Here is a 24,647-nt window from a genome sequence, read left to right on the forward strand (position 1 = left end):
TTAGCTGGGAGCGGGTCGGAGGCAGTACAGTATATCCATGAGGAAGGCGGTTTTTCCTTCATGACATCATGAAATTAACTGCAACTTAAAAAGTCGGTGCTCATAAACAGCTCTAGGGATGCACATTGTTGTTCGAACATCATTAAAGAGTTTGGAGACTTCATTTTTGTGGTTTAATAACTTTGCTGTTTTATTTTTGCATAACAGTCAATTGGTTCTGTGACTAAGCTTGTACCAAAGACTATAAAAATGGGACCCATTACCTCCCTGCTTGGCACTCAGCGTAAAGGGTTGGAATTGGGGGTTAAATCACCAAAATGATTCCCGAGCACAGCCACCGCTGCTGCTCACTGCTCCCCTCACCTCCCAGGGGGTGGAACAAGGGGATGGGTCAAATACAGAGGTTAATTTCACCACACCGAGTATGTGTGTGACTATCAGTGGTACTTTAACTTTTAACCTAGGGATTGGCAGTATACCGGTATTATTTTAAAAAGGTGTGTGTATTTGAGACAATACTGCCATACCCATATATGTAATCCAGCATGTCTTGGCGCTGTTCCGCCTCCTCCACGCAGAGTGAGGCGGGGTAGGAGCCGCGCTCACTTGACACAAACTCCATTACGAGGAGTGTGTGAAGCATACCTGCTTCTTTTTGGCGAGAAATCACATATTTTCCAGCGTCTTGCTGATCCCGCTTTCCCCCGGATTTTTCTCTCTATGAAAAAAGAATCCTCAGTAGTATTGCCAACTATCGGGTCCGTTTGACTCAAGCCTCGGCATCACTCGGGGCAACACGCGTTCATGACAGCGGCGTGGCGAGTTGCAATTTGCGTGATTCTATCAAGTCAACAATGCACTTGAAAAAGATGGAGAACACATTTCTGCCAAAATATAAACTGCATGTATGTATTATGCTACTGGACGCAACGGTACGTAAAAAAACGGATTTAAAAAGATGACAGAAATAATGTATTTGTAATATGAGCTTCTCAGTCTACTTTGCTCAAGAAGCACTGCCACAACAAATGTTTAACTTGTTGGGTATTGTGGCCAAACAGCTCAATTTGTGTTTAATCTAACCACAGAACCTTCCTCCAGAAGGTCTTATCTTTGTCCATGTGATGTCGGATGAAACTAAAATTGAGCTGTTTGGCCACAATAACCAACAATATGTTTGGAGGAGAAAAGGTGAGGCCTTTAATCCCAAGAACACCAGGTCTACCGTCAAGCATGGTGGTGGTAGTATTATGCTCTGGGCCTGTTTTGCTGCCAATGGAACTGGTGCTTTGCAGAGAGTAAATGAGACAATGAAAACGGAGGATTACCTAAAATCATCAGCCCGGAGGTTGGGTCTTGGGCACAGTTGGGTGTTCCAACAGGACAACGACCCCAAACACACGTCAAAAGTGGTAAAGGAACGGCTAAATCAGGCTAGAATTAAGGTTTTAGAATGGCCTTCCCAAAGTCCTGACTTAAACGTGTGGACAATGCTGAAGAAACAAGTCCATGTCACAAAACCAACACATTTAGCTGAACTGCACCAATTTTGTCAAGAGTGCTCAAAAATTCAACCAGAAGCTTGTGGATGGCTACCAAAAGTGCCTTATTGCAGTGAAACTTGCCAAGGGACATGTAAGCAAATATCAACATTGCTGTGACCCAGCAGATTTGCTCACATTTTCAGTAGACCCATAATAAATTCATAAAAGAGCCAAACTTCATGAATGTTTTTTGTGACAAACAAGTATGTGCTCCAATCACTCTATCACAAAACAATAAGAGTTGTAGAAATTATTGGAAACTCAAGACAGCCATGACATTATGTTCTTTACAAGTGTATGTAAAGTTTTGACCATGACTGTACATAACTCCACATGTGTTCATTCATAGTTTTGATGCCTACAGTGACAATCTAAAATAAAGAAAACACATTGAATGAGAAGGTGTGTCCAAACTTTTGCCCTGTACTGTATATGCAAATATAATATCATATTTGTATATACACACACACATGTAAATAAATATATATATATATATATATATATATACATACATATATATATTATACTGTATATATATATATATCTATATATATATATATATATATATATAAACCCCGTTTCCATATGAGTTGGGAAATTGTGTTAGATGTAAATATAAACGGAATATAATGATTTGCAAATCATTTTCAACCCATATTCAGTTGAATGCACTACAAAGACAAGATATTTGATGTTCAAACTCATAACTTTATTTTTTTTTTTGCAAATAATAATTAATTTAGAATTTCATGGCTGCAACACGTGCCAAAGTAGTTGGGAAAGGGCATGTTCACCACTGTGTTACATGGCCTTTCCTTTTAACAACACTCAGTAAACGTTTGGGAACTGAGGAGACACATTTTTTAATCTTCTCAGGTGGAATTCTTTCCCATTCTTGCTTGATGTACAGCTTAAGTTGTTCAACAGTCCGGGGTCTCCGTTGTGGTATTTTAGGCTTCATAATGTGCCACACATTTTCAATGGGAGACAGGTCTGGACTACAGGCAGGCCAGTCTAGTACCCGCACTCTTTTACTATGAAGCCACGTTGATGTAACACGTGGCTTGGTATTGTCTTGCTGAAATAAGCAGGGGCGTCCATGGTAACATTGCTTGGATGGCAACATATGTTGCTCCAAAACCTGTATGTACCTTTCAGCATTAATGGCGCCTTCACAGATGTGTAAGTTACCCATGTCTTGGGCACTAATACACCCCCATACCATCACAGATGCTGGCTTTTCAACTTTGCACCTATAACAATACGAATGTTTTTTTTTCCTCTTTGGTCCGGAGGACACGACGTCCACAGTTTCCAAAAACAATTTGAAATGTGGACTCGTCAGACCACAGAACACTTTTACACTTTGTATCAGTCCATCTTAGATGAGCTCAGGCCCAGCGAAGCCGACGGCGTTTCTGGGTGTTGTTGATAAACGCTTTTCGCCTTGCGTAGGAGAGTTTTAACTTGCACTTACAGATGTAGCGACCAACTGTAGTTACTGACAGTGGGTTTCTGAAGTGTTCCTGAGCCCGTGTGGTGATATCCTTTACACACTGATGTCGCTTGTTGATGCAGTACAGCCTGAGGGATCGAAGGTCACAGGCTTAGCTGCTTACGTGCAGTGATTTCTCCAGGTTCTCTGAACCCTTTGATGATATTACGGACCGTAGACGGTGAAATCTCTAAATTCCTTGCAATAGCTGGTTGAGAAAGTTTTTTCTTAAACTGTTCAACAATTTGCTCACGCATTTGTTAACAAAGAGGTGACCCTCACCCCATCCTTGTTTGTGAATGACTGAGCATTTCATGGAATCTACTTTTATACCCAATCATGGCACCCACCTGTTCCCAATTTGCCTGTTCACCTGTGGGATGTTCCAAATAAGTGTTTGATGAGCATTCCTCAACTTTATCAGTATTTATTGCCACCTTTCCCAACTTCTTTGTCACGTGTTGCTGGCATCAAATTCTAAAGTTAATGATTATTTGCAAAACAAAAAATGTTTATCAGTTTGAACATCAAATATGTTGTCTTTGTAGCATATTCAACTGAATATGGGTTGAAAATGATTTGCAAATCATTGTGTTCCGTTTATTTTTACATCTAACACAATTTCCCAACTCATATGGAAACGGGGTTTGTATATGTTTTAAATAAGTGTTTGATGAGCATGTTCCAGGTCCATTCACACATTTAAAAAACACTTTAAGACCAATGTCTTGGAAAAATATATCACTCTTGAATCAACACAGTAGTTAATACTATGATCAATGTTAATTAAAATACTAAATCTGGGATATAAATAATAATGGAAGTATAATTGTTTGTATATAGTATATAAATTGGTACAAAGGTTTAACACGCGTATAAGGATATTTCACATGCCTTTACTGTGTATATAATTGAACAGTGTTCATATTGTGTATAATGTGTATTTATAATATGTTGTACAAAAGACATTTCATAATTTTCGGAAGTTCATCTTGTACTTGACATTGTTTATAGGGTTAGGCGCTATAAGTGTTCAACTTCAGCCTAAACCCTTTCGGTCTGCAACATTTTCATTTTCAATCTATGAATGTACAACTGTTTGTTTATTTTGTTGACCATTGACCGAAGAATAATAAACTAAAAAAAAAAAATAAGAATCAGTGTTTTAAATTATGCAATCAGAAGGAGCTATTCAAACCTATAACCCGTTCAAAAAAAAGTCATTATAATTATTATACCACATAACAAACAATCACTAGCTATAAGCTAATGCTAGTGAGTGAGATTGAATCTTTTGTTCGGATCTTACGGGCTTCACTTTGGCATTTGCTACGGCAACTGGTGTTGAGGAAGCTTGATTTGAATTGAGAATCGTGTTAAATTAAGAATCAAAAACAAATCGAATCGTTATGGGCCTAAAGATTCACACCTCAGTTAAGCGTCTAATCTTGTCTTTTGCGAAACATTGTTCACACCACTTACCTTTTACAAACAAACAAAGACATTTAGTCATTTCACAACGCTGCGCAACAAAAGCCAGCTAAAGAGGTACTGACGAGAGAGGGACGATGATTAGATAGGGGCCGTTGAGCCTCTTGTGCTCCATCAGGTAGGTGATAAGGGCGATGGTTTGGATGGTCTTGCCGAGGCCCATCTCATCAGCCAGGATGCCGTTCAAGTTGTTGTTGTACAGCGACACCATCCACTCCAGACCCTGGACCTAGATGGAAAAAAACGCGTTAACACTCTCAAACCTAAACACCGCTGTGTTGTTTTGAGGCCATGTGTCGAGCGTGTGGAGCCAACACAACGTTTCAAGCGGCGTTTCAAAGGGGAGGCAATCTGAATGGCAAATAGGAGCAAATCTCTTCTCCTCCCAGATGAATTAGCATGCATAATGAATAAATCATGTGGCGCAGCGTATCTTACAATGCAACAACAAACTACGACAATGGAAAAAGCTAATTTGGCTTTGAGTAATGAAAGGTAGCTTTGATGTAACCTCAGCCTCTGTGGATGCTGTTTGTCTGGAAGATGTCAAAAGTTTATTTTTACCTCAACAGGGAACTTTTATCTCTTTGCCACTTTGGCATTTCATATTGAAAGTAACTCAAGCGTGGTCACATAATGAAGTGAGCGCCGCAGTGTGCGGCCCCCTCTGAGACAACGAGCAGATAGCAGGGGCGGTAAAGGCCAGAGCACAGTGTCAGCTCACAGCAGGACCAGCCACCAATTACAAAAGTACATGTTGCTCGACGCATGGCTGCTCAGATCATTACAGAAGAATTTTAGGGTAAAATTATCAAAACATGGCGATGATTCCGTTTAAGCGTGGAGCTTTTGTGAATTTTTGTCACAGACGTCTGCGCCGTATACTTCTCATTCAATTACTGTGAGGTTGGAAACCTCTATTTCCCCCAGGAGCCTCCCCCCATATGGAAGCAAAGGTCTGGCACACCATAAATCAGAGCTACTGCGCGTGGAACAGAATTCTTACTAGCAAGTTCCATTTTGTAGCAACAACCATCACACCCTGCTTCGCTACAGTAAAGGTACTAGGATTACATTACACAAGCTATGAAGCACATGTCAGTCACATAGGCGCCATCCTTCAGAGGATTGTGATATTTCGGACTGTTTTCACACAACTTTACACAGATAGAACTCTTGATTTTTTAAATATTTTTTTACTCATCAACACCTTGATGTCGTCCTTATTTTCAAATGATTGTAAATGATATATCTGGCCCTCCATGTGGTTTGTGGCCAAAATGCATACAGGTAAATCAGATACCCTCACTGTTGGTAGTCATTAGACCAGACCTGGGCAATTTAAGGCCCGGGGGCCACATGCGGCCTGTTAAGCTTTTCAATCTGGCCCGCCGGACATTCCCAAAACATTTTTTAGATCTTTAAGATGGAAACTGTAGCTGCCATTATGATGTGCAGTGATGTTTTCAAATGACAGGAAGTCTTGAACCATACAAAGTATTTCAATGATAGGAATCTGCGCTTTTGCATGATTTACTAGTTACTATGGTAATCTAATTAATTACTATGATAATATAATTAGTTACTATGGTAATCTAAGTCACAGCAGCTCAGACGAGGCACCAAGCAGTGTGGGTGGGGAGCGTTTCCACAGAGTGTTTCCACAGCGGCCTGAAATGCGGGTGTCAGGGACAGACGCGGAAGGAGATTTTTACAACAAAGTTCTACAAGAAAAGTGATATTATATCAGATTGTAGGTGCATTCATATTTCGCCATCGTGGATGGAGAGGGGGTGTGAGAAGTAAAAGAGGAGCGACGTTCATATGTTGTCAATATTCAGTGTTTATCGTTCATAGTTAATATCGTAAATCCCACATTCTTTATATTCATGTACATTCTAGGTGTCTCATTCAGTAGAAAATTTAAAATTCCATTCCTTTTTACTAAGGCGGTCTGTCATAACGTTTTTGCCGTTAAATCAGACATTATTGTGAGTTTTTGTATGAGTGTTCCTAAAAATAGGACCCAAACACACACATATTGTACAGCAGATTGTCACAGTTTATATATGTGTGTGCGTGCGTATATTTATATTTATATATATATATAAACCTAGTGTGTGAATGTGAGTGTGAATGTTGTCTGTCTATCTGTGTTGGCCCTGCGATGAGGTGGCGACTTGTCCAGGGTGTACCCCGCCTTCCGCCCGATTATAGCTGAGATAGGCTCCAGCGCCCCCCGCGACCCCGAAGGGAATAAGCGGTAGAAAATGGATGGATGGATGGATGGATATATATATATATATATGTATATATATATATATATATATATACACACACATACATAGATAGATAGATATAGCGGCCCCCAGACACATTTTTTTCTCTAAATGTGGCCCCCGAGTCAAAATAATTGCCCAGGCCTGCACTAGACACATGCTCAATGACTTATGGACAATTACCATAATTTCGGACTATAGAGCGCATTTTTATATACATACCTTAATTGTTGCCAAATGGTGTTGGAAACACGCCCGTTAAAACAAAACAGAAGTCAATAACTCCACGGTGACGTTCTGGTGAATTTACGAAATTGAAAAAATACGAAAAGAAAGCGAAAGTAAGTTAGTAACAGTTACAGACACTCGTAGACGTGTTAGCATATTAGCTAGTGCTAACGATGCTAGCTTCATTACATTACGATAGCACGTACAAATATTAGAGATGCCCGATAATATCGGACTGCCGATATTATCGGCCGATAAATGCTTTAAAATGTAATATCGGAAATGATCGGTATTGGTTTTAAAAAGTAAAATTTATGACTTTTTAAAATGCCGCTGTACGGAGTGGTACACGGACGTAGGGAGAAGTACAGAGCGCCAATAAACCTTAAAAGCACTGCCTTTGTGTGCCGGCCCAATCACATAATATCTACGTCTTTTCACACACATAAGTGAATGCATGCATACTTGGTCAACAGCCATACAGGTCACACTGAGGGTGGCCGTATAAACAACTTTAACACTGTTACAAATATGCGCCACACTGTGAACCCACACCAAACAAGAATGACAAACACATTTTGGGATAACATCCGCACCGTAACACAACATAAACACAAAAGAACAAATACCCAGAACCCCTTGCAGCACTAACTCTTCCAGGACGCTACAATATACACCCCCCCGCCACCCCTTACCCTCCCCCACCTCAACCCCGCTCCCCCCAACCCCGCCCACCTCTCTCAGGGAGAGCATGTCCCAAATTCCAAGCTGCTGTTTTGAGGCATGTTAAAAAAAATAATGCACTTTGTGACTTCAATAATAAATATGGCAGTGCCATGTTGGCATTTTTTTCCATAACTTGAGTTGATTTATTTTGGAAAACCTTGTTTCATTGTTTAATGCATCCAGCGGGGCATCACAACAATATTAGGCATAATAATGTGTTAATTCCACGACTGTATATATCTGTATCGGTTGATATCGGAATCGGTAATTAACAGTTGGACAATATCGGAATATCGGATATCGGCAAAAAAGCCATTATCGGACATCTCTAACAAATATGCTTGACACACTCCTAAAGACATCACACATGGGACGGTTTAGTAAGTATGAATTGCTTTAGTCAAATAGTAAAACTTGCAAACGTTGCTTGGAGTGATGAATGAAGAATCCTTTCGAGTAGAACCGCTATGGATGGTTTTACTTCCAGTTCAAGGCATTAAAACAGGAAGTACTTTTTCAACCTGCAGCACCTGCAGTGGGCAAACCCGTCTAAAAGATGACGCCATAGCAGAAGCAATAACACCATTCCACTGTTTCTACTTCGTTTTAATGAAAACTATTTAACACAAAACATTATGGCCATTCAAAGCCATAAATTAGCCGCACCGTTTTATAAGACGCAAAGTTCAAAGCACAGGAAAAATGTAGCAGCTTATAGTCCGGAATTTACAGTAATTCAGTCCAGTACCCGTTTCGAGGACATTTTCATTTTTCAACCAATATTTCTCAGGGAGAGGGGAGTTTGTGGCGTTGCAGCAGTTTTTGACACAGACTTATCCCGGATTTTTGACTTTTGCTTTAACCGCAATGTTTACAAACGCTTCCCTCCTCAATGGTTCCAAATCCTGGTCCTAAGCACTTTAAACGTTTCCATCCGGCTTCAATCATGCATTGAACTGATCGTTCTAGAGCCAAAAATGTTGAACTTGCACTAACCCATCTTATGCGGGTCATTTGGCTTTGCTGTGGGCATTCGTTAAGTTTTGTCCGCTACAATGTTTAGCTGTAACAACACAAAGCAAACTAGTTGTTGGTCCGCGATTAATTCTGACCGGGCAGCACAGGTAGCCTACTTGAGTTCCGTTTTGTAGTTACGTTATAGCGTCCCGAAAATCCAAAACATTAAAAAACAAGACTGAAGATTATGCATGTTTTAAATAAAAGTGACATAAATAGATTTGTAAGACCTTTCCAAATTACATTTAAGAACTTTTATAAGGTTTTAGGAGAATTTTAGACATTTTAAGGCTTTAAATTTAAATTGTTGGATTTAAGACGCCATGGATTTTCTGAGGCCCCAAAAGTTGCGTACCAAATTTGGTGGTAATTGGATTTAACACCGGAAAGTTTCAGTGGCTGTTTTTTCAAGCTGTGGGAGCAAATTCAATTTAATCTAACTAGGGAAGGCTACTTGGATGAGAGGCGAAACGTCTTCTAAGACAAACTGAACTGTCCAGTAGTGATTGATTGAATGCTTTGAGAATACAATGACCTGAATGAACAAGAGAATCCATACACAAGTCAATGCACGTGGCTTAAAAAACAGATTACCGTATTTTTCGGAGTATAAGTCGCACCGGAGTATAAGTCCCACCGGCCGAAAATGCATTACGAAGAAAGAAAAAAACATACATAAGTCGCATTTTTTGGAGAAATTTATTTGATAAAAGCCAACACCAAGAATAGACATTTGAAAGGCAATTTAAAATAAATAAAGAATAGTGAACAACAGGCTGAATAAGTGTACGTTATATGAGGCATAAATAACCAACTGAGAACGTGCCTGGTATGTTAACGTAACATATTATGGTAAGAGTCATTCAAATAACTATAACATATAGAACATGCTATACGTTTACCAAACAATCTGTCACTCCTAATCGCTAAATCCCATGAAATCTTATACGTCTAGTCTCTTACGTGAATGAGCTAAATAATATTATTTGATATTTTACGGTAATGTGTTAATAATTTCACACAAAAAAAACAAACTGTGACTTATAGTCTGAAAAATACGGTACTGGGAATGTTATTTTATTTTTTCATTTCATTTATTCATTTATTTCAGGCAATGACACACACCAAGCATGTGATTTGACCACAATGAAAAAGACTGAAAAAATTTCCGGGGGTCTGGGGGACAAAGGCCCCCAGCCAGGTCCAGGTGCCCTGGTGGGGGGACAAGGGGGGCGATGCCCCCCGAAGCTCCTGGCTTTTCACCAATTTAACATGCTAAAATTAACAAAGACAGCACCATTTGAAGAAAATATTTTAGTGTTTAAAGACATGAAAACATCATTAATAGAACATACCTTGCTTCAAGTTGTTTCATATGTTTTTGGCGTTTCGCATGTACTTCCAAAGCCTTGAAACCTCGTGATCCATAGTCAATATTATCATGACACCACGTGCACAAAACCTTTCCGGGACGATCGATTTTCTTCTTCCCAACAGTATCAGTGATTTCCCTTTCCATCCAGTCCCATCGAAACTTATTTAACTTTATTTATCAATTTCTTTTACTCGTAAAGCGTCCTTTCTCTCGAGAACCGACATCGTTTACATATGGAAAATGGCGGTAATAACCATTATGAATGATGACGTTGTTAACGTCATCATTCATAACAGATGTCCTGATTGGTCACAAGGAACATATCGACCAATCAACTACGGCGTAATATAAACTACGTCTCGAATCTTGATTTAGGGTCGGAAAAAAAAACGGAAAAACGGGAGATAATTTTTTTTTCTTCCCGAGATTAAAAAAGACGGAATTCCGACTTTAGACGGAAAAATCACATGCCTGACACACACAAAATAAAATAAAATATAATAAAATAAGAGCACAAGCAACATAGTAGGGGATGCATGCTTAGCCATATTTTCACCCTTTTTATGCGCGAGCAGTTCAGGAGCAGAAGATGATAGTTTGCACAAGAACATACGGCAATAACTGAATATTATCAGAATCATAAAGTCTAACTTTTCTGGCCTGGTGGTTAGCACGTAGACTGCGCAGTGAGAAGATCTGAGTTTGAGTGTCTTTTTGGGCCGCTCTGTGTGGGTTCACCCCACATTCCAAAAATATTCAGTTAAGTGAAGACTCTAAATTGTCAATGAATATAAGTGTGAATGACTGTTTGCGATGGCTGGAGAATAGAATAGAACAGACTCCAGCGTACCTGTGACCCTAATGATAGAAAACGGATGGACGAAAATAAATGTTTAGGACAAAGGCCCATGTGGTTTTATGGAAGATGACTCGTAGGTGTTAACTGTGCTGTAGGCTGCCAATGCACTCTTTTGAGGACGATATTGGAGTTATGGTCACAAAGAGGTAAACAGTCACAGCGCGCTCCGCAGAGGGCTGTGCTGTTTTGAATGGAGCAAACAGTGTTAGAGAAAGAGTTTTTTTTTTTTTTTAAGCTGTTGCCACCGGCAAGCATCGTTGTTTTACAGAGTGCTGCAAGGCAAATGATGTGCGTGTTGCTCACTGCCGCTGTGCCAGGCCAGAAGAGTGGACACGCAGGTTAAAAGGGATATTTGCAACGCTTACGCGACTTTCAAACATACTTCATTAAATCTTGCCCACTTTCTGCTCCGAAACACCCCCTGCTACCCCCTACCCCGCCCACCTCAACCTCCTCATGCTCTCTCAGGGAGAGCATGTCCCAAATTCCAAGCTGCTGTTTTGAGGCATGTTAAAAAAAATAATGCACTTTGTGACTTCAATAATAAATATGGCAGTGCTATGTTGGCATTTTTTTCCATAACTTGAGTTGATTTGTATTGGAAAACCTTGTTACATTGTTTAAAGGGGAACATTATCACAATTTTAGAAGGGTTAAAACCATTAAAAATCAGTTCCCAGTGGCTTATTTTATTTTTCAAAGTTTTTTTCAAAATTTTACCCATCAAGCAACATCCCTAAAAAAAGCTTCAAAGTGCCTGATTTTAACCATCGTTATATACACCCGTCCATTTTCCTGTGACGTCACACAGTGATGCCAATACAAACAAACATGGCGGATAGAACAGCAAGATATAGCGACATTAGCTCGGATTCAGACTCGGATTTCAGCGGTTTAAGCGATTCAACAGATTACGCATGTATTGAAACGGATGGTTGTAGTGTGGAGGCAGGTAGCAAAAACGAAATTGAAGAAGAAACTGAAGCTATTGAGCCATATCGGTTTGAACCGTATGCAAGCGAAACCGACGAAAACTACACGACAGCCAGCAAAACGGGAGAAAGCGAGGACGAATTTGGCGATCGCCTTCTAACCAACGATTGGTATGTGTTTGTTTGGCATTAAAGGAAACTAACAACTATGAACTAGGTTTACAGCATATGAAATACATTTGGCAACAACATGCACTTTGAGAGTGCAGACAGCCCATTTCAGGCGCGCTAAGAACATATATTATTCCACGATTTCAGCACTCAGGTTAACCATACCTAAATAGACACAAAATACTGCATTACACAAGACTACCCGAATGTACTCGAATGATTGAAAAAAATAAATGTTTTTAAGCTAAATTATTGGTAAACACAGTTTATGTATAATAATTTACGTAAAACCGCGAGTAATGAATAAAGTTTTCATCAATTAATATATTCTGTAGACATACCCTCATCCGCTCTCTTTTCCTAAAAGCTGATTTGTCCAGTTTTGGAGTTGATGTCAGCTTCTGCTTTGAGTGTCGCAGGATATCCACACATTCTTGCCATCTCTGTCGTAGCATAGCTTTCGGCGGTAAAGTGTGCGGAACAAACAACTGACCATTTCGTCGGCTATCCCCACAGCCTCGTATTTTGAACATATTTCGTCCAATTTCTTGCCACTTTCGCATCTTTGGGCCACTGGTGCAACTTGAATCCGTCCCTGTTCGTGTTGTTACACCCTCCGACAACACACCGACGAAAGTGAGAAAATGGCGGATTGCTTCCCGTTGTGACGTCATCGCTCCGAGAGCGAATAATAGAAAGGCGTTTAATTCGCCAAAATTCACCCATTTAGAGTTCGGAAATCGGTTAAAAAAATATATGGTCTTTTTTCTGCAACATCAAGGTATATATTGACGCTTGGTGATAATGTTCCCCTTTAATGCATCCAGCGGGGCATCACAACAAAATTAGGCATAATAATGTGTTAATTCCACGACTGTATATATCGGTATCGGTTGATATCGGAATCGGTAATTAAGAGTGGGACAATATCGGGAATAGGCAAAAAAGCCATTATCGGACATCTCTAATATGAATGGATATACAGTAAAAAGTATAGTATATTTGTGCACTACCGACTAGTGATACACAAAAAATTTGGCCAGCGGAAAAATACTTTGATGCACACAATCGTTTGGAGTGGAGGCAGCATGTCTGCGATGTAGACGTACATTAAAATATCCGACATATACTTGTCCGACATATACTCACAAATAGCAATTTACAAAATGTGCAATGTGCAAATATTAAGAGGAGAGTGACAGTGACAGTGAGAAGGAGAGAAAATGCAGCCGGATCAGCAGCGCCAAGCAAGTGTGACGTCAGGCTCGCTACAGCTCTATCTGTGTGTCGCAGACATCGAGCAACAGAAGTAAAGGGTCTCTAAACCCGAGTAAAGTCTCCGATAAAACTGCTGGATTTGTTGCTGGTCATTTTTAATAAAGAAAAAGTCACTAAAAAGATTATATAAGTCAAAGTGGCAACAGTTGAAAAATAGAGCAAAACAATGTTAGAACTAATTCATAATAACACAGATTTGCTTTTAAATGTATGTATAACACTTAAGGCTTTTATAGAAAATATATGCATCAACTGTGATTATGCAAATGTTATGATAATGTCAAATTGCCCACGCCCCGAGCCATGCCCTCATCGCCACAGGTATATGTTGGCAATCTGTGAGCAACGCTGCACTATTTATGTTTTTTTGTCAGCTAATGATAGCTATTTGGCAAAGTTTAACTATTAACGCGTTAGGTTTCAGGCGCACGGCTGCGATTGTTGTGTTCTCTCGAATGCAGAAAGACAAGCAGGAGCTGCGTGCAGGTAGGACAGGAGTCTGTCTTTTAAATCCTTGAGGCAGGACAAATATATACGAAAACTGGGACGCTCAACAAGCATGGAGCCAAAAACAAAATAGTCACCAAGGGTGAACGGCGAGAGTCTATAATAAGGAAAAACACTTAAGGGTGGTGAAAACAAGATGAAACGTAATGTTGCGAAGAGCGAACGTTGACTCAGCGACTTGTGCTGGCTGACTAGAACATATAAAAGGGAGTGATTAACCAAACAGCTGGTGGGGAACACTAATTACTAAAACAAGGGCAGGTGTGGAGAATTAGTGTCTATGGAAACCAAAAGTAAACGAAAGGAAAGACGATAGGGCACGGAAACAGACAGACATAGCAAAAAGCCACAAAACATAAACCAAGCCATGACCTGGGCAATGGATCATGACATGACATCATACTTGCCAACCTTGAGACCTCTGATTTCGGGAGGTGGGGGGCGTGGTTAGGGGCGTGGTTAAGAGGGGAGGAGTATATTTACAGCTAGAATTCACCAAGTCAAGTATTTCATATATATATATATATATATATATATATATATACACACACATATATATATATATACACACATATATATATACACATATATATATATATATACACACACATATATATATATATATACACACATATATATATATATATATATACACACATATATATATATACAAGAAATACTTGACTTTCAGTGAATTCTAGCTATAAATATATATATATTTTATATATATATATATATATATATATATATATATATATATATATATATATATATATACACACAGTATATATATACACAGTATATATATATATATATATATATACACAGTATATATATATATATATATATATATATATAAAATAAATACTTGAATTTCAGTGTTCATTTATTTACACATATACATACACATAACACTCATCTACTCATTGTTGAGTTAAGGGTTGAATTGTCCATCCTTGTTCTATTCTCTGTCACTATTTTTCTAACCATGCTGAACACCCTCTCTGATGATGCATTGCTGTGTGGCACGCACAAAAGTGCTTTCATCAAATGCACTAGATGGCAGTATTGTCCCGTTTAAGAGTGTCACAACATTGCTGTTTACAGCAGACGAACTGCTTTACGGTAGACGAAAACGTGACTGCTGTTGTGTGTTGTTTCCGCACTGGGAGGACGTTAATGAAACTGCCTAACAATAAACCCACATAAGAAACCAAGAACTCGCCCTCCATCATTCTACAGTTATAACGTGATTGGGCAGGCACGCTGTTTATATTGTGGGAAAGCGGACTCAGGTCCGCATGGACCTGAGTCTGCCTGAATTTCGGGAGAAAATTTGTCCCGGGAGGTTTTCGGGAGAGGCGCTGAATTTCGGGAGTCTCCCGGAAAATCCGGGAGGGTTGGCAAGTATGCATAACATTTGAATATATAGCCTACCACGTGGCTCTTCAACAGGGGGTCCACAACCCCTAAGAGTTCCGTGGAGGTATTGCAGGGGGGGTTGTGAATTTGTGGTTAATTTGATGTTTTGTTTTCTTATTATTCCCTTTACAATTTTTCCACAAATGTAAATGTTTTTCAATCACAAGAACATTGATCCAACACAAAATAAATATTTCAGTCAGCGACGCACACGTTCAGCAGCTCTTCCAAGCAGGGCCCCTGGTTTATTCACATGCCCTCCAACGAGGAGGACCCGCCCCAATTACTGCTGTGCCAATCACAAAGCCCTGGTCAGGTTCCCCGTGATTGGCTGAGAGCCCATTCCCAGCTAGCAGCTGTTTTATGCCTCAGTGTTCGGATTGGGGAAAAACTGTTTTGTTTCGAAACACGACCAAAAAAAACACAAACAGAAGAGAGATAAGCCGACCCTTCATCTCAGAAAGCGCAGATTAACAAGGTTCCTTTAGGACCAGTTTACATTTTTATACAAAGTATGTAAGTAAGGGTGCCTGCTTCATCTCTCTATCACTGTAATAACAGCATGACTGCAAAATGGTGCTCGCTTATCTGGGACTGCTTTTTGTGTACTGTATGTGCACACGCTCCAACGACAATTTGTATTCAATTTCATTTACAATTGTGGGAAATACAGATATCTTACAATAAGAGATGTCCGATAATATTCTCCCTAAACGGACGTAGGGAGAAGTACAGAGCGCCAATAAAGCTGAAAGGCACTGCCTTTGCATGCCGGCACAATCACATAATATCTACGGCTTTTCACACACACAACTGAATGCCACGCATACTTGGTCAACAGCCATACGGGACACACTGAGGGTGGTCGTATAAACAACTTTAACACTGTTACAAATATGCGCCACACTGTGAACCCACACCAAACAAGAATGACAAACACATTTCGGGAGAACATCCGCGCCGTAACACAACATAAACACAACAGAACAAATACCCAGAACCCCTTGCAGCACTAACTCTTCCGGGACGCTACAATATACACCCCCCACTACCCGCTACCCCCTCCCCCACCTCAACCCCGCCCCCCAACCTTCCCATGCTCTCTCAGGGAGAGCATGTCCCAAATTCCAAGCTGCTGTTTTGAGGCCTGTTAAAAAAAATAATGCACTTTGTGACTTCAATAATAAATATGGCAGTGCCATTTTGGCATTTTTTTCCATAACTTGAGTTGATTTATTTTGGAAAACCTTGTTACATTGTTTAATGCATCCAGCGGGGCATCACAACAAAATTAGGCATAATAATGTGTTAATTCCACGACTGTATATATCGGTATCGGTTGATATCGGAATCGGTAATTAAGAGTTGGACAATATCGGAATATCGGATATCGGCAAAAAAGCCATTATCGGACATCTCTAACAAATATGCTTGACACACTCCTCAAGACATCACACATGGGACGGTTTAGTAAGTATGAATTGCTTTAGTCAAATAGTAAAACTTGCAAACGTTGCTTAGAGTGATGAATGAAGAATCCTTTCGAGTAGAACCGCTATGGACGGTTTTACTTCCAGTTCAAGGCATTAAAACAGGAAGTACTTTTTCAACCTGCAGTGGGCAAACCCGTCTAAAAGATGACGCCATAGCAGAAGGAATAACACACCATTCCACTGTGTCTACTTCGTTTTAATGAAAACTATTTAACACAAAACATTATGGCCATTCAAATCCATAAATTAACCGCACCGTTTTATAAGACGCAAGGTTCAAAGCACAGGAAAAGAGTAGCAGTTATAGTCCGGAATTTACAGTAACTCAGTCCAGCACCCGTTTCGAGGACATTTCCATTTTTCAACCAATATTTCTCAAGGAGAGGGGAGTTTATTCTTGTAAAATTGTGCAAGTGTTTGTGGCGTTGCAGCAGTTTTTGACACAGACTTATCCCGGATGTTTGACCTTTGCTTTAACCGCAATGTTTACAAACGCTTCCCTCCTCCATGGCTCCAAATCCTGGTCCTAAGCACTTTAAACGTTTCCATCCGGCTTCAATCATGCATTGAACTGATCGTTCTAGAGCCCCAAAATATTGAACTTGCACTAACCCATCTTATGCAAGTCATTTGGCTTTGCTGTGGGCTTTGTCCGCTACAACGTTAAGCTGTAACAACACAAAGCAAACTAGTTGCTTGCTATGCAATCAGTTCTTTTAAACCACTAATGATAATGAGATACGCTAGCCGTCTGTGGTGTTTTACAAGTTAGGGTAATTAAATGTTTTAATTTTTTGAGCCAGTGATGTACAGCAGGATGTGATTGGGGCATAGCGATGCATCTCACACTTATGATTGGCAGGGACAGACTCCACTTTGAGATGTGTGCTCGCATAGAGAGTGTGCAGTGTTCCCGACGAGAGTCTACCTGGTAATGTTTGAGTGTGCCGTTGATCAGGAGAGATGCCTGCTTCTCCACCCTCTCGATGACAGCATGAGCCACACCGTAATAAGACTGGGAGCTGGTCTGGCCCGTCGGGACGCTGTACTCGTCATCCACATCTTGCTTGACCGACCTGCAGACGTGAGCGAGATCTTTATTGCAGTATATCTTATTAAAGGACAGTACTATAGAAAGTCAATGTAGGAGTATAGATTTACTATCCAATGCAAATTATTCAACACAAAATAAGGGGTCATAAAATGAGCCTATGTGAGAGATAGAAGGTAAATAACAGTACTCGATAATGTGCTTGGACGCCGTCCCGCATCCTCCCTCCCCTTTGGGATCGCTTATGGTCTTCTCCTCGCTTTCTGCTTTGGACACCTCCTCTTCCTCCTTGTGAAATGAAATACAAGTTTGATGACACACAAGTGCAACATCTCATAGAATTAGCAATGATGAGGACGAGAGTGAAGTGTGGACAGCTACTGCCCCCTAGTGGATCATAGTGAGATTTTACTGTGAATGTTTTTTTTTTTTCTGTGTGGTGCTGCAAAAATTAAAGCCATTTCAATGATAACATGCTGGATGTTGGGGCCAAAGTACACCAATGTGGAATTAATTTGTCAGGTACCTCCTCCTCAAATTCAGAGCCGCTCTCCTCACTATCCGACCGAGGCGCCACTTCGTACCTGGATCCAGGAAAAGGTCAATAATCAGTGTTGTGTTCTTTTTCTAAAACAGTAATAGAAACAAAACACTTGATATTTCATTGCCTCCTCACCCAGGGTTCATCTCAAGCCACGCCTCCAGCTGGCTGGACTTGGGAGCATCTGTTCCCTGTAAAACTTTCCCCGTCTCCGTCTGAATGACTTTGACGGGCAGCTCACTCATCTGGCTGCTTTCATCCATGGGCTGCAGGACAAACACACGGCATGGAGAAGAAGGATTACGTAAGACGACCGAGCGCATTGTTCCACTCGAGACAGACGCGTCTTTCATCTGTGGAGTCCACGTTTTTTTCCCATAACGAGGTGAAGGACACTTTGCCTGTGTGCTGTATCTATTTGCGCTTCCTCTGAACAGCCCATGCAACCTACTTTTATCACTGAAATCCATCTATTATTATGTTTCCCCGCTTGTTCCAATATCAGCGTGGTCGAACTAATCTAGATGAATTCTGCACGTAAGAGGAGATTGATCTTTTGCCGCTTACACGGCTGCAAACAATAAAAACTGAGACGACAATTTCAAAGCGGTAGTGGAAGCTTGATAATAGAAGGTGTGCCTCGGTGCAATGCCAGCAATTACATGGACAATGGCCAACATTGCAGTCTGGCCAACAATTCGGATTAAGACACACTCATTTCTTTATCTTCACTGGTGCTCCATTTAAACTGTAGACAAATAATAAATCCCGATAATAAAACTGTTATCTTGCTTCTTGCTGGCTCTCTACAGACAATGCTAAAAGTAAACAGTGGCTGCCACATTAAAAAGCTGAGTAAAATTGCTCATCAAGGAGACAAAGTCATTGCAGGCTAGAGGAAACTCTTGACAGCTTATTTTGCTTGGTTTGTAAATCACACACATTACTTCTTCTCAAACGTAAACAACATTTACTGTTTGTGGGATCTTACTACCATCTTAACGAATGCCTTAAATTCTCCAAGTTGGCACAGCAAATGCCACAGTGAGCCTCGTAATATCCGTCCAAAACAACTGGTCTTACTCGCGAGCATTAGCTTATAGCAAGAGATCGACATAACTTTCCATCAATCGGAATAAAGAAAGTGAGTATGAAGCAGAGTGCTCAGTAGAGCAAGCGGATATTATTCACCGAATGAAAGAGACAACTCTCAAAACAACATGACTGGAAGCAGAATGAGTCAATAACGCAAACCAAGGACGTGGAAAGAAGAGAAGCTGCTGATGGTGTGTTTTACGGAGAAGCAGCTCGACGGAGATACCATAAAAGTCTGCTCTCCAATAGTACATTGCTATTACATTACCGTATTTTTCGGACTATAAGTCACAGTCTTTTTCATAGTTTGGCCGGGGGTGCGACTTATACTCAGGAGCGACTTATGTGTGAAATTATTAACACATTACCGTAAAATATTAAATAATATTATTTATCTCATTCACGTAAGAGACTAGACGTATAAGATTTCATGGGATTTAGCGATCAGGAGTGACAGATTGTTTGGTAAACGTATAGCATGTTCTATATGTTATAGTTATTTGAATGACTCTTACCATAATATGTTACGTTAACATACCAGGCACGTTCTCAGTTGGTTATTTATGCCTCATATAACGTACACTTATTCAGCCTGTTGTTCACTATTCTTTATTTATTTCAAATTGCCTTTCAAATGTATATTCTTGGTGTTGGGTTTTATCAAATACATTTCCCCCAAAAATGCGACTTATATATGTTTTTTTCCTTCTTTATTCGGCAGGTGCGACTTATACTCCGGTGCGACTTATACTCCGAAAAATACGGTACATTACTATTACATTACCGTATTTTTCGGACTATAAGTCACAGCTTTTTTCATAGTTTGGCCGGGGGTGCGACTTATACTCAGGACCGACTTATGTGTGAAATTATTAACACATTACTGTAAAATATCAAATATTATTTAGCTCATTCACGTGAGAGACTAGACGTATAAGATTTCATGGGATTTAGCGATTAGGAGTGACAGATTGTTTGGTAAATGTATAGCATGTTCTATATGTTATAGTTATTTGAATGACTCTTACCATAATATGTTACGTTAACATACCAGGCACGTTCTCAGTTGGTTATTTATGCCTCATATAACCAGTGTTGGGACTAACGCGTTACAAAGTAACGCGTTACTGTAACGCGTTACTGTAACGCCGTTAGTTTTGGCGGTAACTAGTAATCTAACGCGTTATTTTTTATATTCAGTAACTCAGTTACCGTTACTACATGATGCGTTACTGCGTTATTTTACGTTATTTTTTATGTAGTATCGGCTAGAAACAGAAGATCTGAGTGTTTTATTGCTGCGCTGCAGTGACGTGCTTCTGATTCTTCCTCTGCGCTCTGTGTGTGTGTGTCTGGGTGTGGGAAGGGGAGGGAGGGGAGGGGGTTAAGCAATACAACGTAAACCGTTGGCCAACCAAAAAGTAACCACAGAACACTATACGGTATAGTGTTCAGTGGTTACTTTTTGGTTGGCTAAGCGGACGTGACGACAGGCTGTCCTCACTCAGATCCGCACGGACCTGGAGGGGGCGTGCCTTAAGTCCGGCTGGAAATCGGGAGAAATTTGGGAGAATGGTTGTCCCGGGGAGAAGCACTGAAATTCAGAAGGGTTGGCAAGTATGAGATATTCTCACTTCTTTTCTTTTGTCGAGCACAAAGAAAAGAACATTTTAGTTAAATATAAGTTGTGTCTTGGATCAAAGATCCCGTCTACTGCCCAAAACAACAATTCAAATCTGCCTGGTTAGGCTTTGTGTATGTTACAGCTGAGTTGTTATTATGCTGTTTGTTACTTATGTATGTTATGTTGCAGCTATTTAAAATAGTTGTGTCAATTTGTTCTGGCCTGAAATAAATTGGCCCTTTGAAACATATCTTTGTCTTTGTGTGTCGTATGTAGACCACATTGCTTAGCAGAGTTCAGTGATGCAAATGCATGTCAAGTTGATCAACAGATTGTATTATTCTCCAGTGCAATAACAGTACTGACATGAAGGCTAAAAGGGCATTAATGGGAGCTTAAAAAAAAAAGTAGAAGAAGTAACTAAATAGTTACTTTTCACAGTAACGCGTTACTTTTTGGTGTAAGTAACTGAGTTACTTTTGAAATAAAGTAACTAGTAACTAACTAGTTACTGGTTTTCAGTAACTAACCCAACACTGCATATAACGTACACTTATTCAGCCTGTTGTTCACTATTCTTTATTTATTTTAAATTGCCTTTCAAATGTCTATTCTTGGTGTTGGGTTTTATCAAATAAATTTCCCCCAAAAATGCGACTTATACTCCAGTGCGACTTATATATGTTTTTTTCCTTCTTTATTCGGCAGGTGCGACTTATACTCCGGTGCGACTTATACTCAGAAAAATACGGTACATTACTATTATATTACCGTATTTTTCGGACTATAAGTCACAGTTTTTTTCATAGTTTGGCCGGGGGTGCGACTTATACTCAGGAGCGACTTATGTGTGAAATTATTAACACAATACCGTAAAATATCAAATAATATTATTTAGCTCATTCACGTAAGAGACTAGACGTATAAGATTTCATGGGATTTAGCGATTAGGAGTGACAGATTGTTTGGTAAACATATAGAATGTTCTATATGTTATAGTTATTTGAATGACTCTTACCATAATATGTTACGTTAACATACCAGGCACGTTCTCAGTTGGTTATTTATGCCTCATATAACGTACACTTATTCAGCCTGTTGTTTTGCCTTTCAAATGTCTATTCTTGGTGTTGGGTTTTATCAAATACATTTCCCCAAAAAATGCGACTTATACTCCAGTGCGACTTATATATGTATTTTTTCCTTCTTTATTATGCATTTTCGGCCGGTGCGACTTATACTCCAGAGCAATTTATACTCCGAAAAATACGGTACTTCATAAAACTACTGTAGTTGTTTGTAGTACTTTTAGCATACTGTTTTACATATAATATTTTTGTTATCTTAAAGTTAGTTTTTTATTTAAAAGGCATGTTACATGTTAAAAATGTTCTGTTTGGGTAGACCAAGCAAAATTAAATTGATTTCAATTCAGCTCAATCGGCAACGCTGATTCACAATACAAGATTTTCTAGATATGAACAGCGTCAAAGATTCAGTTAGAATTGAAACCGGAGCAACCGCTCTATAGGCATTTATAGGCCTAAAAATATTATCTCTGATTTTTTTTTCCACAAAAAAAATTATTTCAGATTTTTTTACCCACTACTAAAGAAACCATTGAATACAAATGACAGAGATAATTCAAAAAGTGATCAAAAAATGACATTAAATACACTGCATTTTAATTTAAACAAAATTATGATTTGAATAATGTTGTCCTTTTTAGACTGGGTTAAAAAGGTACTTTTTATGGAACAAAAATCGTACATTAAATTAAGAGCTTTCTCTGGGAAGCAATACTTCTGTCTCGAATAAAATACTTCTGTTCACAACTTTGTAGCATTGCACATTGCATAAAAATAAGCAATTATCTCTAACATTGAGACGAATAAAGTGAAAACTTAAAACTTCTGTCTGAATAAGTTTGTTGTGCTGCTGCCTTTTTAAACCAAACTTTGCAGCGTGCAGTCATTTCATCCACGTCTGTTGCCACAAAAACAAAGTACAGACAACACTTTTCTTTTCTTTGGAGCAAACATCGTGCTCTCGTTAGCTTTAGCCATGTTTTGCTACAGTACTAAGGAAGTAAGAGGATGGCGCAAGCTACGGAACTCTCTGAGGGGCAAAAAGTATATATATTTATTTGAAACGTCTGCAAAAAAAACTTGACTACATCGATCACATCAATTAATTGCCCAAGCCTTGGCCTTTATCACCACAAAGACGACAAAGCATTCACTGGACAAAGGCGATAAATGGAGGCAGGTTATTATTCATTTGCATTGCGAACACTCATATTTATTAAGCTCCTTTTTTAAAAACTTTAACAATGATTCGGAGTGCATGAGCTCTCTTTTACCAAATGCTCATTTATGAACAACTATATTGCGCAACACAGCAGCAACAGAGCCAATGTTGTAATAAGAGATTTCAGATAATATCGGCAGCCCGAAATTATCGGCCGATAAATGCTTTAAAATGTAATATCTGAAATTATCGGTATAGGTTTCAAAAAGTAAAATGTATGACTTTTTAAAACGCCGCTGTACGGAGTGGTACACGGACGTAGGGAGAAGTTCAGAGCGCCAATAAACTTTAAAGGCACTGCCTTTGCGTGCCGGCCCAATCACATAATATCTACGGCTTTTCACACACACAAGTGAATGCAAGCATACTTGGTCAACAGCCATACAGGTCACACTGAGGGTGGCCGTATAAACAACTTTAACACTGTTACAAATATGCGCCACACTGTGAACCCACACCAAACAAGAATGACAAACACATTTCGGGAGAACATCCGCACCGTAACACAACAGAACAAATACCCAGAACCCCTTGCAGCACTAACTCTTCCGGTACGCTACAATAAACCCCCCCCCCCCCCCCCCCCCACACCTCAACCTCTTCATGCTCTCTCAGGCAGAGCATGTCCCAAATTCCAAGCTGCTGTTTTGAGGCATGTTAAAAAAATAATGCACTTTGTGACTTCAATAATAAATATGGCAGTGCCATGTTGGCATTTTTTCCCCATAACTTGAGTTGATTGATTTTGGAAAACCTTGTTACATTGTTTAATGCATCCAGCGGGGCATCACAACAAAATTAGGCATAATAATGTGTTAATTCCACGACTGTATATATCGGTTGATATCGGAATCGGTAATTAAGAGTTGGACAATATCGGAATATCGGCAAAAAAGCCATTATCGGACATCTCTAATTGTAATATCGGCAAGGAACAAACTGCTGAGTCAGCATTAATAGCGCTATGTAGTTGGTGTAGCACGCGTGAGTTTAGCAGACGTAAATAAAGCAGCTCAATACTGACCACTCATGATACGTCCGATAAAATGACTGCCATCTTTGTAGGTTGCCTACAGCCGCAGCAGTGGATGCCAACGTTTTTTGACCAAGTGCTTTTTACAGGCCCTGGCGGTATTTGTTTTTGTCGCAGCCGGCGACTACAGCCGACTGTCTGGCTAGCTGAATAGCGATTGGAGCGTTTATGGACAT

At 39.7% G+C, this 24,647-nt stretch overlaps 1 protein-coding gene across 3 annotated transcripts in view; it reads right to left on the reverse strand.

The window, feature by feature from the left end:
- The window catches only part of smarca2 (SWI/SNF related BAF chromatin remodeling complex subunit ATPase 2), a 167,431-nt gene that overhangs the window by 101,561 nt on the left and 41,223 nt on the right, over positions 1–24,647 (reverse strand). For all 3 annotated transcript variants that reach the window (XM_061980411.1, XM_061980410.1, XM_061980409.1), the window contains exons 12-16: positions 18,545–18,675; positions 18,395–18,452; positions 18,059–18,156; positions 17,746–17,893; positions 4,596–4,759 (exon numbers count right to left, since the gene is read on the reverse strand). In XM_061980411.1, the coding sequence (XP_061836395.1) occupies positions 4,596–4,759; positions 17,746–17,893; positions 18,059–18,156; positions 18,395–18,452; positions 18,545–18,675 (599 nt within the window). The remainder of the gene's footprint in view (positions 1–4,595; positions 4,760–17,745; positions 17,894–18,058; positions 18,157–18,394; positions 18,453–18,544; positions 18,676–24,647) is intronic.

Source organism: Nerophis lumbriciformis, linkage group LG20, assembly GCF_033978685.3.
Source record: "Nerophis lumbriciformis linkage group LG20, RoL_Nlum_v2.1, whole genome shotgun sequence".
Taxonomy (NCBI): Eukaryota; Metazoa; Chordata; class Actinopteri; order Syngnathiformes; family Syngnathidae; genus Nerophis; species Nerophis lumbriciformis.